At 42.7% G+C, this 13,648-nt stretch overlaps 1 protein-coding gene across 1 annotated transcript; it reads right to left on the bottom strand.

Moving 5' to 3' along the window:
• Positions 1-4,432: 4,432 nt before the first annotated feature.
• SFRP2 (secreted frizzled-related protein 2) lies at positions 4,433-12,989 on the bottom strand. The gene is made up of 3 exons (XM_011969371.1): positions 12,209-12,989; positions 9,773-9,853; positions 4,433-5,607 (listed from the first exon to the last, which is right to left on the bottom strand). Exons 1-3 carry the CDS (start codon positions 12,708-12,710, stop codon positions 5,303-5,305), a joined length of 888 nt encoding a protein of 295 aa, XP_011824761.1. The 5' UTR covers positions 12,711-12,989; the 3' UTR covers positions 4,433-5,302.
• Between the last annotated feature and the right edge of the window lie 659 nt (positions 12,990-13,648).

Below are 13,648 nucleotides of genomic sequence, written 5' to 3'. Positions count from 1 at the left end.
CTGTAGAAAATTTTGTACTGGTTACTGATACCAAGCTCTAGTGCTTTTCTCATTTCATAACATAAAATGATAAATTAATGGTTATTACTACTCTGAACTGGAACATCTTGAGACAGATTCTTTGCTTTGTCCTTCTAACACTATCTGCATTAACTGACACCTTTAGTAATTGAACTTTTTTTTAGCATTTACCTATCTGTATCACTCTCTGGACAGTAATGGAGTATATTTTAAGGTATTTTGTTTTATTATGTTTAATTAGTATTTGTTTCTGAGCAATAATGTAACATTTTGCAAGTTGAGAATGTTTTAATGTTATTGACTATAAAACCTGTGGGTCTTATGCTAGATTTATTTGCAGTGTCTAGAGCAATAGCTTCAGCATAATGTTGCACAATATCATTATTGATTGGTCAATATGTAAAACTGATGATACTTAATTTCTAAGGCTGTGTCTTAATAGAAGATGTTCTGGTTCAACTTATTAAAAGTTCTCTTCTTATAAATACCTTTACCCAGATCCTAATCTCCACTTAAACCCAACATTCTATTTTCAACTCAAGTGAACCACTCTCTCTTCTAAGCCATCCCTGGTGCATGTACATATCTCCCTCTTAACATAGAGCATTGAAGTTATTTGTTTGCATGCCTCTCTTCCTTATTGGATTATGAGTTCCTTTTGAGAAGGATTCATTGCTGTATTACCAGTGCCTAACACAATCCCTGTGGAATACAAGTTGAAGGATGGCAAAATCATTGTGTACCCACCATCTAGACCAATGTCTGGCATGTGGTAAGCACTCAATTTGTATTTATTGAATGAATAAGCCAATGTCAATAGTTTGTGCTCAGTAAATAGTTGCTGAGTTAATAAATTAATTTGTGTTTGTGCAGTGTGTTTCATAGGCAAAAATCAAATTGTTCAATAATCCAGATTCAGTGACTGCATGAGGGATACATATACCAGGATTTGCTTTTCAAGGTAATGCCATCCATTAAGAGCATTGCAAACTTGATAGTAAATAAGAGTTGAAAGATAAAAAGTCCAGCCAAATTATTTAATGAGAGAACAGGGAATCAGGAATTGCTATAGTTTGAATGTATCCACTAAAATTCATGTGTTGGGAAGTTAATCTCCAGTGCAACAGTGTTGTGAGGTGAGACCTTTAAGAGGTGATTAAGTCATGACGATTCTGCCCTGTGAATAAATGAATGTCATTATTGCAGGTGTGGATTATTTACTGTGGGAGTGGGTTCCTGATAAAAATAATAAGTTTAGTCCCTTTCCATTCTGTGTGTTGCACACTCTCTTACTCTTTCTCCTTTCACAATGGGATGAAACAGCATGAAGGCCCTTGTTGGGTGCCAGTACCATGCTCTTGAACTTCCCAACCTCCAGAACCATGAGGCACATACATTTCTATTGTTTGTAAATTACCCAGTCCATGGTATTTTGTTACAGCAGCAGAAAACAGACTAAGACAGAAATGGAGGGTGTTTTTAGACAAAACTGATCCTTTTTAATCCTGTGAATTTCAATATACTGGTTTGTGCATGTAGACACTGCCTTCATCCTTTGTTCACTTAGAAAATGCTGTCCTAAAATCTTTTATAAATACCTCTTATAGAACAACTCATTTCTCAAGCTATATTATTAAAGGGAAGAAGAATTAAATGCATAGCAGATATGTAGTTTTTAAAAAACGTTTTTTGAGAGACAGGGTCTTGCTATGTTGCCCAGGCTGGTCTCAAACTCCTGGCCTCAAACGATCCTCTCACATCAGCCTCTCATGTAGTTGGGATTACAGATGTGAGCCACTATACCTGGCTATTTAGGCTAATCCCCACTTTGGGCATTTTAAGATCATGAGTCATCTTAGGAAACTCAGAAGTCCAATATTCTTGATTACTTACTTTCTTCTTCCTATGGTGGATGGACATTCACATTTTCATCTGCCCACAAAAGAAATCTGATAGTTGAAAAAGTAAGAATATAATCATGATTATTGATATGGTATAATCATGATCAAACAAAAACCTACCTGCTCTGCCCCAGTGAGCACGTCTCATTGGCTTGTGCCCTCATCAAAGATACGAACAAGAGGCGTGAGGTAGAAGAGTTGGAAAGTCTATGGAGAGACATATAGTCATGCACCACTAACAACATTTTGGTCAGTGATAGACTGTGTATACAGTAGTGGTCCCATAAAATTATAATGGAGCTGCCCTATACAGGTGTACCATATTTTATCTTTTATACCATATTTTTCTGTACCTTTTCTATATTTAGATATGTTTAGAAACACAAGTACTTACCATTGTGTTACAACTGACTACAGTATTAAGTACAGTAACATGCTCTATAGCTTTGTAGCCTAGGAGCAATAGGCTCTACCATATAGCCTAGATGTGTAGTAGGCTACACCATCTAGGATTGGGTGAGTACACTCTACGATGTTCACTCAATGACAAAATGGTTTCACAGTGTGTTTCTCAGAACACTCCCCTGTTTTTAAGTGAAACATGACTATGTATGACAGGAGGCAGACATTTGGGTGATACCAGAGCTGCTAACTCCTTAAAACATGACCAAAGGAGGCATGTATGTCATTAACCTGCTCCCCAGAATTGAAGTTTTTGCATTCCATTCCATGAGCACATGACTTTTGGCTTAAATGGAAAGGGAACATTCAGGTGGGTCAGTTTCTTCCAAATTTTTCTTTCCATTAGTTTTGGCTCATTGTACATATTTCCCACTTCTGATTCCTGATTCCTTGGTTTACTGTTTCCTCTCTTTTTGTTTTATCTTATCTTCCCCTTTTTTGCCCTGCCTTTTCTAAGGTCCCTAGTTTCCCACTCTAAATATTTAAAATGAGTATTGGCCTTGATCCATGAGCACCCCCTTTTAATCCAGCCCATAGGCACCCTGTGAGTAGGGTGGGTCCTGAGTTGTAGAAATAGATGAGAAGCAGAGTCAAGTGGCAGCCCAGAGTAGCCTGAAAGGGGCCATCCAAACCATGTAGCCCAGGCTGTGGACTGTAGGAACTTTTCATTCCAGAAGAATTGAGATGCTGTAGAGAGATGAACATGGATGTACATTCAGGAAACTTAAACTACATTGATAAAACGTCATCAGATAAAGGCTTTACATGAATGCCACTAGAAATTCCAGATTTGATGGGGAAACCATTGCCCTCATGTATTACCTGTACTCTTACTATTTGTAACTTATCAGTTATAAATATGTAATTATGAAATTTATTTTCTTTCACTCTCTCATATAAGCTTTGTAAGAACCAAGAGTAATGTCTGTATCCCCAGCACTTAGAACACGGCCTGACACGTTGCAGAGGCTCAATAAATATTTATTGAATAAATGAGTGCCATCATGTTTCTATAATCCACTTACAGGTTGAATAAAAGGCAGAATTTGTGTTCAGAGAAGCCTTTAGTTTCAGCCCTGGCTCTGCCTCTGATGAACTGTGCTGCTTAATTTCTCTGAGCCTAATAGAATTGCTGTGGAGATCCTATACTAAAATGAAGTGTTTGGATGGACATTGCTGTGGTCTGAATGGTTGTGTCCACTCCAAAATTCTTTTGCTGAGATTGAATCTGCAATGTGTTGGTGTTAGGAGATGGGGCCTTTGGAAAGTGACTAGGTCGTGAGGGTTGAGCCCCATGAATAGGATTAGTGCCCTTATAAAAGAGGCTAGAGGGAGCTTGTTCACCCCTTCTGCCATGTGAGGACACAGCAAGAAGGCACCATCTGTGAAGCAGAGAGCCCTCATTAGACACCAAAATCTGCCACCACCTTGATCTTGGACTTTGCAGCCTCCGGAAGTGTGAGCAACAAATTTCTGTTGTTTATTAACTACCCAGTATAAGGTATTTTGTTATAGCAGTCGGAAAGGACTAAGGGACATTTAATGGACAGATGTCTGTCTCTTCCTTTTTATCCTAATTCAAGTTTTCACCATCCCCTTCCTCCTCCTTGCATTACAGTGGATACTCTCCAAATCATGGCTCTCTTTATCTGAGGGTTAGATTTGAGTTGAGGAAGGAATTAACATTTTTGCAGTGGTGATCCTTTTTCAGTATGAAAAATCTCAGAAAATGAAAAGCATAACTGTAAAGCTCATAAGCCTTAAGATTAGGGCAGTGTTTCCACATAGCTGCAGCTGGACTGCTCAGAAGGGTCAAAAGAAGGCAACCCCTTTCCAGAGGCTGCAAGTCGCTGCTTCTACAGGGTCAGCAGCAGTGAAATCTGTGAGATACGGGGCAGGGTGGTGGAGGGGGAGACACTTTCTGAGTCACTTGAGAAGTAGATCACTTTAAACTGCTGGAGGGCTGGGCTCATGGAAGGAAGTGACGTCTCATGCATAGCTCCATTCCCAGTTCCTTTTACTAACAAGACAAGACAGAAGACAAAGAATAGGTAAAACAGGATGTAAAGTTTATATACAAGAATATAATGTTTATCTGAAATATTTACAGTGTTGGTTAAAGCAATATTTTTACAACTTTTAAAGGTAAACTACTATGTATATTACAGGTAAGCTACAGTGGGTTTAATTTGCAAAAGTTAAGTAAGAAATGTTTTAAACAAGGCTTAAAGTACTCAAGTCAATTATAAAATTCATATCTTTTGCCTTTTACTTGAAGAAATCATGCTATAGAAATGGTTAATGTGCTTTTAATAAATGGAAGTACTGTAGCTGGAATGTGATACATGTAACAGTTGAAGTTCCCATTGAAGGTATAAAATGATGAATTGTTGTAAGACTTAGACACTGAGTCTCAGTCTGGAGCTGAGGAAGATGTTGAGATAACAGCCAGCTTTATCTCAACAGGGTTGTGACCGACAAGTTTGGGCCACAGAGAAAATTGAAGCAATTTGCACGTTGTGACAACCTCAGTGGGAAGTGAAAATCAGCTGACTCAAAACAACAAACAACAAACAACCAGACCCAAGTCACAGTTGCACCTATTCAAAACTAGCTTTAACGTGAGTTATTTTTAAACATCATAAAAAATATTCATGATTTTATTAGTTTGAATATTTCTACAAGATTCGGGTGGGCTTTTCCTTTAAGCGAAATCAGCTATCCACTCCTGTAGCCCCCTGGGGCCTTATAACTCAGGAAATGCTGGGGATGCAAACGTGCAAAAGGCAGGGGGAAGCTGTCCAGGCTGAGGCTGGAGCAGCTGGGAGTGTGCTTGGGAAATGGGAGCTGAGATCCCAGAGCAGAAATGGTCAGCCGTGCTCTGGAGCAGGCCTGTCGGAGCCATCAGGATGCCAGGACTAGCACTGCAGCTTGCGGATGCTGCGGGAGATGCGCTTGAACTCTCTCTGCCCCTTCTGCCACCGCTTCACCGAGGTGATCACCAGCTCCCCACCCTGTTTCTGTCCCATGACCAGATAGGGCGCGTTGATGTCGTTCATCTCCTCACAGGTGCACTGCAAGCTGTCTTTGAGCCACAGCACCGATTTCTTCAGGTCCCTTTCGGACACACCGTTCAGCTTGTAAATGGTCTTGCTCTTGGTCTCCAGGATGATTTTGGTATCTCGGTTGATGTAGGTTATCTCCTTCACTTTTATTTTCAGTGCTATGAGAGAGGGCAGAAAGAGTCATATCAGTTATAATGAGGGAATACACTATACCTCCCCCCATTCTGCCTACTCATGTGACTTGTCCTGGACGAGGAAAGAGAGGCTTCCTAGAGCTAATGGGACCCTCAGAGGCTGCAGATCAGGGGTTGGGAGCTAGGGGCAGCAGGTGGCTCCACTGCTAAGCCTCAAAGCATTTGCCAGGCACTTTGTTTCCAATCAGCCATTTTTTCAAAACTCTTTCTCTTTGCAGGACTCAGTGAACTTTTCTTCTCCTTTCCTCACCCACCCTTGTGTTTGTAAGAGGGTTGCATGTGGTGCATGCTCTCCCCAACAAATGACTTCCTCTATTGGAAACTTAAGCATGAAAAGAAATGCCTGACTCTTAGGTGAAACATGATCCTTCTGTGGCCGTAAACTTTAAACTCAATTTATTATGTAGGAGAGGTTTTTGGACAAACCTGTAAGGAAACTGTATCACACAATCATTGTTTTCTAAAGAACAGATTACAGGGAAGGAGAATTGATCTTACAGCTGCATTTGATTTGGTAAAGTAACTAGGAGAAAAAATATGCAAGTCTCTTTTTAACAGCACAACATGTTTAGTCATAAAAGTGTTTTTCTGAAGACCTCATCCTTATATGCTATCATTTGCCTGTCCAAGGCCAAGGCGTTTACAGATCATATATGTACTGTTTCCAAAATGTATATGTAGACTCGTTAGAATGAGAAGACCAAAAGTAAGTGGTTTACTATAAAGGACACGTTTTATAGTCATGAACAGTATGCTCTGGGAATGAAAGCCCTACAAACGTACATGCTGGAATTAAATTTCAAGACTCCATGAAAGCAGGAAAAGAATAGAATTTTAAGGTTAGAAGGGACCATCCCATTAAAATCGCTTGTTAGTACACGAAGAATCTTAAATCCAGAGAAGTTTAGTGACTTGCATGAGGTCACCCAGTTGAGGTTGTTTCCTAGAACTCTGGTTGCCAAACCTCCTCCTGTAATACCACTGTAGTGTCTTGAGGCAATGTCAATGTTTTTGTACTGGTTGCAGCATAAACTTGCCCAGCTGCAATGTGTCCTAAGACCCTGGGTGACCCTGACAGCTATTCCGTATAGATGATGTGTAAGTATGACTTCCTGACTTTGATGGAGTTTAATCTATGTTTAAATTAGTAATAGAGGAAGATTTTTCTGTGTTGCGTATAACTGTTTTTGAGATTTTCTTTTTCTCTTTTTAAATATCAGAAAGGGAATTTGACTGAGTATGGCTTTCTAGCCAACCAGGAAATTATAGACGCTGCGTCAGGTAAATCAAAGATGCTATGACTTGGCCAACCATGGTTTTGTCTGGTATGATATGCATCTGAACTGTGGTACTGAGTTCTCAGTTTTTGAGACTCAAGTCATGGAATAAGCCATACTTGTGGAAATGTTGCATGCTCTTGTGTCCTCTGCATTGGGAGTAGAGTGTTGGATAGACCTTACCATGGTGGGAGAAATGGACTGATTACACTTTACCTGGGAGCCTTGTCTGTAGTACAGATAGGGCATATATAAGATTTCACCTGGCCAAATGAAACATTCTCAAGCTCCAAACATCAGAAAAAACCATCACTTTTAACCAGGAGGAAGATTTATTAGTCGTCTTTGTCTAGCTCTAAAATAACTAATTTTGCAAATGTTTATCATGAGAAAACATTAGAGATTTTCTCCTTGGATTTTCAGCTAGGCCCAAACAGAGAGAATCGAATCCCCCACATAACCTTTCCTGTCCTGGAGGATGTGACTGAGGATGCAGGATGGGATAGGAAGCAGAGGTGATGATACTTTCTGGTCCTACAATAGGTTGTATATATAGGAAGGTAATTCTGAACCGTTTTTTTATTCGCCAGGACTTGCACCATTGAATTTCCCTTGTACTTCAGGAGCACAGTAGGGAAGAGGTGATGCCTTCCAGAGTAGTCAAGTCAAATAAATCAGATTTCTGTGCTTGTTCCTCCTACTCTTCCATTATTCACAGAGAACAGAGGCAAGATGGAATAGTGCCTATAAACCAACAATCTTATGACGCAGTTCTTGAAATTCTGCTTCATTATCCCTCTGTGGGTCAAAATGAGAGTGAAGAAATAGAAAACAAAGCTTGTGAGGTATCTATGCATGTGATACCTTAAGTGTGATAACTTCTGTGTTGTTTTGAAAGGCTTTCTCTCTGTAAGGAGAGAGCACACTAAGGCACACAGGCATCCATGTTTTGGCTCATGTCTTGATAGGGCATCCTTAGAAAGGGGGTATTCTGTAAGGTCAGCCACAAAGCAAGCAAGTAATAGGTGTGTGTGTGTGTGTGTGTGTTTCCCAAAGCCAGTTGTTATGGAGCTCCACAATATAACAATCAACTTTTCATGGAAGTCAGGAAGGATCTGTTTTATATGTAGTGCAAAGGATATAAACTGCCAGAAGAACATGATATTTTATAGACTTTTTAATATAAATTTTATATAAATGATATTTTTCTATCTTGCCCTTAATGATATAGCATGGGGGCTGAGAACTGTGTTTTGGTAAGGCTCTGGTGATTGGGAATTATCTGCTGCTAACATGCCTGGCCCTCAGCCAGTTTGAGGGTTGTGGACATTTGAAAACAGGTGTATGAAACTCCGTCAGCCCCATTTGTGGCTCCTCCTGAGGGGAAAGGTTGCTAAGGACTTTGAGCTACCTCCCTTCTTTCTCCCTCCTCAGCAGTGTGAAGCCTTTCCCAACCCTGGGGCTATGGTGGTTCTGGGACCAGTCAGAGTTAAACCCAGGACACTTTCTGGAAGAGACCTGGAGCTGTCAAAGAGTAGGGATTGGATGGTTCTAGAGTTTTAGGGACCTGACCAGGACTGAGATTTCTGGGATGGCAAGGTAAGGAGACTGAGAGCTGGAGTTATTTCCCTCAGTCTCGAGGACTATGTTGAATATGTATAAGTGTTAATATGGGTCTATTAGACTCCATTATTGATTGACAGAGCAGGGAACATGTCTATTTATGAGTAAGTTCAGCCTTGTGCCTGAATAAATACTTTTTAGAAAGGTACCAATAATTCCGACATACCAAAAAGTACCTGCCCTTGGAAAAGGATAAAAGCAAGAATGCCTCTGGGTGAAGTTCCTGGTCATTCCCAGCTCTGAATTTAGCATTGATCCTGTGTCTAGCTGGGCTCCTCTTCTGATCTGAGAGCCCTGAAGTCAGCAGATGAGGTGCTGGTGGAGTTCTATGCAGACAAAGTCCCATCTCTCTTTCCCCTTATGATCCTGTTTTCAGGGGAGTGACTTGCAACTTACGGAACATATCGCATGTGTTTTTTATTGTCCCCAAACACCATGTCATCTATCATGTATCTTGCTAAAGTAAATCTCTAAGACTTTTTTTTTTCTTTTTAAAACTATTTCAAAACTGTGGCAAATGTGTCTAGACTTAGTCATAGAAAAATTTACAAAAACCTTTTAAAAGGGATTTTAAGGTGGTGGTTTAAGGTTGTTAGGTGTTCCATGTTAGGTGTCTTCTCAGTAAGCCACTCTTCTTTTTCAATTTAAGGAACCCCTCCTCGACAAATTATTAATCAGTGCCTTGGATATATTCACTAATGGTAGAGCACAGAGGAGCAAATCATTATGGGTTATAAAGAAAGTAAAAATATTTTTATTTGTGGCCAATTTAATGCCTTGAATCTGTTTGGCTGGGGCTAATATTTACACTTCCATCCCTGGTGCACATGTTAAGTAATCAAAAGAAAACAGGACTCGGGATTATGCCTGTTGGCAAAAAAAAAAAAAAAAAAAAAAAGATTTAAAATGTGCCATTGGAAATTGATCATCTGAATAATTTTCATTATTTGAAATGTGCCATTGGAAATTGATAACCAGAATAATTTTCATTATTTGATTATTGGCTTAACAGAACAATGAGTCTTAGCTGACAAGATACATCGCAATGCTAGACAGTTACATAAGGAGGAAACTAGGATAGATCAAGTTAGATGGTTTTGGGAAACATGAGCTATAATGGTATTTACCCAACCTTTATCTGGCAACATCATAATGATTTGTACCTTGAAGCTTTACTGGTAAATAAAACTTCTGAATGTGAAATCTGTTGTTGTTGTTGTATTACTTACCAAAATCATTTTTACAAAGTGTTTCCATTATGTCGTTGTCGTCATCATTTTTATTTTTGCAGGCTTCACATACCTTTGGAGCTAGAAATGTAGAAAACAGTCTTTAGTGAGTTTGCTTAAAAGGGAACAGCAGGTGGCGTTTGTAAACAATTCAAAGAGACTTATCCAGGCAAAAGTAGCGATTGTCCTATTTAACCTCAGCTTCTGCCTCCTCTGTAAAAGTAGGATCACTCATTCGTAAGAAAGTTCCCCCATGCTTCCCATTTTTTTGAGGGGTGGGAGCAAAATGAGAATGCCTATATGTTGTTGTGTTTAATAAATTGTGACTCAAATAAAAAGGGAGTTGTGGGCAGAGTGTACAAGTGTGTGTAGTTATGGTTAACTGAGTCAGGGTGCAGCTTTTCAGCTCATCCTCCCAAGCTCTGGGAAATTCAGTCTAAAAAAGTTATTCCCAAGGCCTTTCGAAGGAGAAAGCAACCAAAGAACCAAAGATCTTTGAGGGGTTTGGGAAAACTGGTAACTATAAAATATAGCCAAAAGATTGTCTTTCTTAGCCACAGGACACCAGTGTAGCTGGCTCTACTCAGCAGAGCTCTGTATCTCAGGGGGCCCAAGTCTGGACTGGGAGGGGTGACTGGCTCGTGTTCCACATATGGGCTGTTTCCACCTTGAAAACACATCTCACTAATTACAATAGCCTGCTCTAAGTGGTTCTGTGTCACCTTGTTCCTTCTGCCAAGATTGTGCTTGAGTTAGGCAGCATTCATTTCATTGCTGTCTGCAAGCTCCTGGTACAGGTTCTTCTTGCCCTTCTTTGCCTGTTTCAAACTCTCAAAACAAACAAACAAACAGACAAACCTGTTTCTGAAGCTAATCAAAGATGAAGCAAAACAGTTTAGTGGTCTGATCAAACCTAGGGATTGTATACTAGCACAATTATCAGAAGGCCTCCTAAAAGCTTTTCTAAGAGTCTGATTTCTTGGGAAAAGTAAAAAAAAAAAAGAACAACTATATTTCCCTTCTCTCATTTATAAATGTGTTAATTATGTCTTTAAAATTTAGGTGAAATTAGAAGATTTTCCGTAATATGAAATTTAATGTTCATAGAAAACTATGTGACTTAATAGAAGTGTTATTTATCAAATTAGAAAAATCACAAAGATGGAATTTTGAAGAACATGAACTTTTATTTTGAAGGAGAAACGTGGCTTTTTGGAGAAATGTAAGATGCGTAATGTTGCTGCTGATAGTGGGAAGAAATAAAAGCAACATACATAAAACTGCCCTTAAGTCTCCTCACCCAAACAAAATTAAACGTTTCTAATTAGGAGCTCTCAGAATGTATATAAAATGTTACTAACCTGTATTGGTTGGTCTATGGTATATGTTGGACAAATGCTTGAAAAATGCCAAACATTTGCAATAAATTAGAAATCTAACCAATAAGATGATTGCAAACTCATGGTCCCTGCCAGGAAAGATTGCTAAAGAACTCTGCATTTGCTTTAACTAATGATGTCTGTAGGAAAACAACTAGAGATTGAAAGGGAGAGGCTGCTGAAGCCCTGAAAGGGATTAGGAAGCTCCCTTTTCCAACCCAGGGGACCCAAATCAGCTCAGGCGCATTGTATATGTTTTTCTTTCAGAAAAAATATCGAGAGCTCATGCGGTTTTCATTGCTTTGATGGTTTTTGCACAGGAACTCTCCCTCCGTTTTCTAAAAACTTGGGAATCTCTTTTGCATGATTTTTCTCCAGCTAATCACAACCACTCCTAAGTTAAAAACTGATAGCGATAGAAAATTGATTTCCAGAGATTCCCTTTACGCCCTCTTCCTCAAGTACCTGAGCAGTTACAACCAATGCTCAATTTTCCACACACTCCGTGCCAGTCCCGGTTTTATTTCCAAAATCTAAATTGACAAAGGACAAAAATTACCTTAAAAGATTATCTACTTGTACATCCTGGTTTTCCTGCCTGTACGGGAAATGTCCCTGTGACTAGAATCCTGCCCAGTGGTAGGAAGCTGCAGAATGAGGCTGAGCGAGGGCCCTCTGGCCAGAGTGCTCACCACCAACTCCTCCAGCAAACACCACTTCCAACGCTCTGCGTGGCTCCAGTGCTAGCTAGCATCTTTAACAATAATCGTGTATCTATTTTTTTTTAAACCGCCGTTCAGTTCTTCGGTTTTTTTTTAACTGCCCTTAAGTATAACTGGTACAACTCGGGAGCAGAATGCGAGACTTGGGCGGTGGGGGAGGGGTGCCTCAAATTTGATACAGGCTTGTCGTGTTGACAGACCAGGTCAGGAAGAACTTCTGCCCTTCCTGCTACTGGCACCCCAAGCAGGGATGCACTGGGTTGCGTGGCAGGGGCGGGATCTCCTGGGAGCGTGTCAGCCAAGCAGGGAGTGGGGAAACAAGCGGGAAGGCTTACCTTCCTCGGTGGCCGGCAGGAGGTGGTCGCTACTAGCGAGGGGGATGCAGAGGTCGTTGTCTTGGGGGAAACGGTCACACTCGAGCATGTCGGGCCAGGGGAAGCCGAAGGCGGACATGACCGGGGCGCAGCGGTCCTTCACCTGCACGCAGAGCGAGTGGCACGGCTGGATGGTCTCGTCTAGGTCGTCGAGGCAGACGGGGGCGAAGAGCGAGCATAGGAACTTCTTGGTGTCCGGGTGGCACTGCTTCATGACCAACGGGATCCAAGCGCCGGCCTGCTCCAGCACCTCCTTCATGGTCTCGTGGCCCAGCAGGTTGGGCAGTCGCATGTTCTGGTACTCGATGCCGTGGCACAGCTGCAGGTTGGCCGGGATGGGCTTGCAATTGCTGCGCTTGTAGGAGAAGTCGGGCTGGCCGAAGAGGAAGAGCCCGCGCGCCGAGCCCAGGCAGCAGTGCGAGGCGAGGACGAGCAGCAGCAGCGAGCCGGGGCCCTGCAGCATCGTGGGCGCGCGACCCCGAGGGGGCAGAGGGAGCGGAGCCGGGGAAGGGAGAGGCGGCTGGAGTCCAAGCTTGTCCCGGGCCCGCTCTCTTCGCTCGGTGCGACTCGGGTGCCTGAAAAGCTGGCAGCCGGCGGCCGGGGCGCGGAGAAGCGGGACACCGGGAAGACAGCGCGGGCGAGGCTCTGCAAGCCGGCACGCAGCTCCGGGGGGCTCCGACCCGGGGGAGCAGAATGAGCCGCTGCTGGGGCACAGCCAGAGTTTTCTTGGCCTTTTTTATGCAGATCTGCGGGCGGGGGGAGCAAGGGAGGAGCCAATAAAGGGTAATCCGAGGAGGGCTGGTCACTACTTTCTGGGTCTGGTTTTGCGTTGAGATTGCCCCTCACGCGCTTGCTGGAAGGGAATTCTGGCTGCGCCCCCTCCCCAGATGCCGCCGCGCGCCCGCCCTAGGATTTCTTTAAACAACAAACAGAGAAGCCTGACCGCTGTGCCCCAACAGTGAGCGAGCAGGGCGCGGGCTGCGGGAGTGGGGGGCACGCAGGGCACCCCACGAGCCGCCTCGTGGCTAGGTCCTGGCGGGAACGCACCTCGCCCCGCGTGCGGCCAGGGCCCGAGCTTGTTTTGCCCCAGCCCGAAGTTTCTGCTGTGTTGCCAGGCATGGGTGGGAGAGGGTGTGTGTGTGTGCGTGTGTTGGGGGTGGGAGGGCTACGTCCCTGATAGCCGTGTGTGTGTGTGTGTGTGTGTGTGTGTGTGTGTGTGTGTATGTGTACGTGTGTGTGTTGTTGGGGATTGGGGAGCTGCGTCCCTGGTAGCCGCGGAGCCAGCAGCCCCTGGGCTCTTTGTGCCCTGGGATGGAGCTCGGGACCTGCCCGCCCAAGGCCGCCTTGGCGAACCTCGTTTTCCCTCGAATCTCCAGCTACAGTTTAGCAGCCTGTCGGTGT

Source organism: Mandrillus leucophaeus, unplaced genomic scaffold (assembly GCF_000951045.1).
Source record: "Mandrillus leucophaeus isolate KB7577 unplaced genomic scaffold, Mleu.le_1.0 Scaffold888, whole genome shotgun sequence".
In the NCBI taxonomy this organism is placed as follows: domain Eukaryota; kingdom Metazoa; phylum Chordata; class Mammalia; order Primates; family Cercopithecidae; genus Mandrillus; species Mandrillus leucophaeus.
The sequence above is the reverse complement of the archived record's forward strand: the minus strand, read 5'-3'. Positions and strand labels throughout refer to the sequence as shown.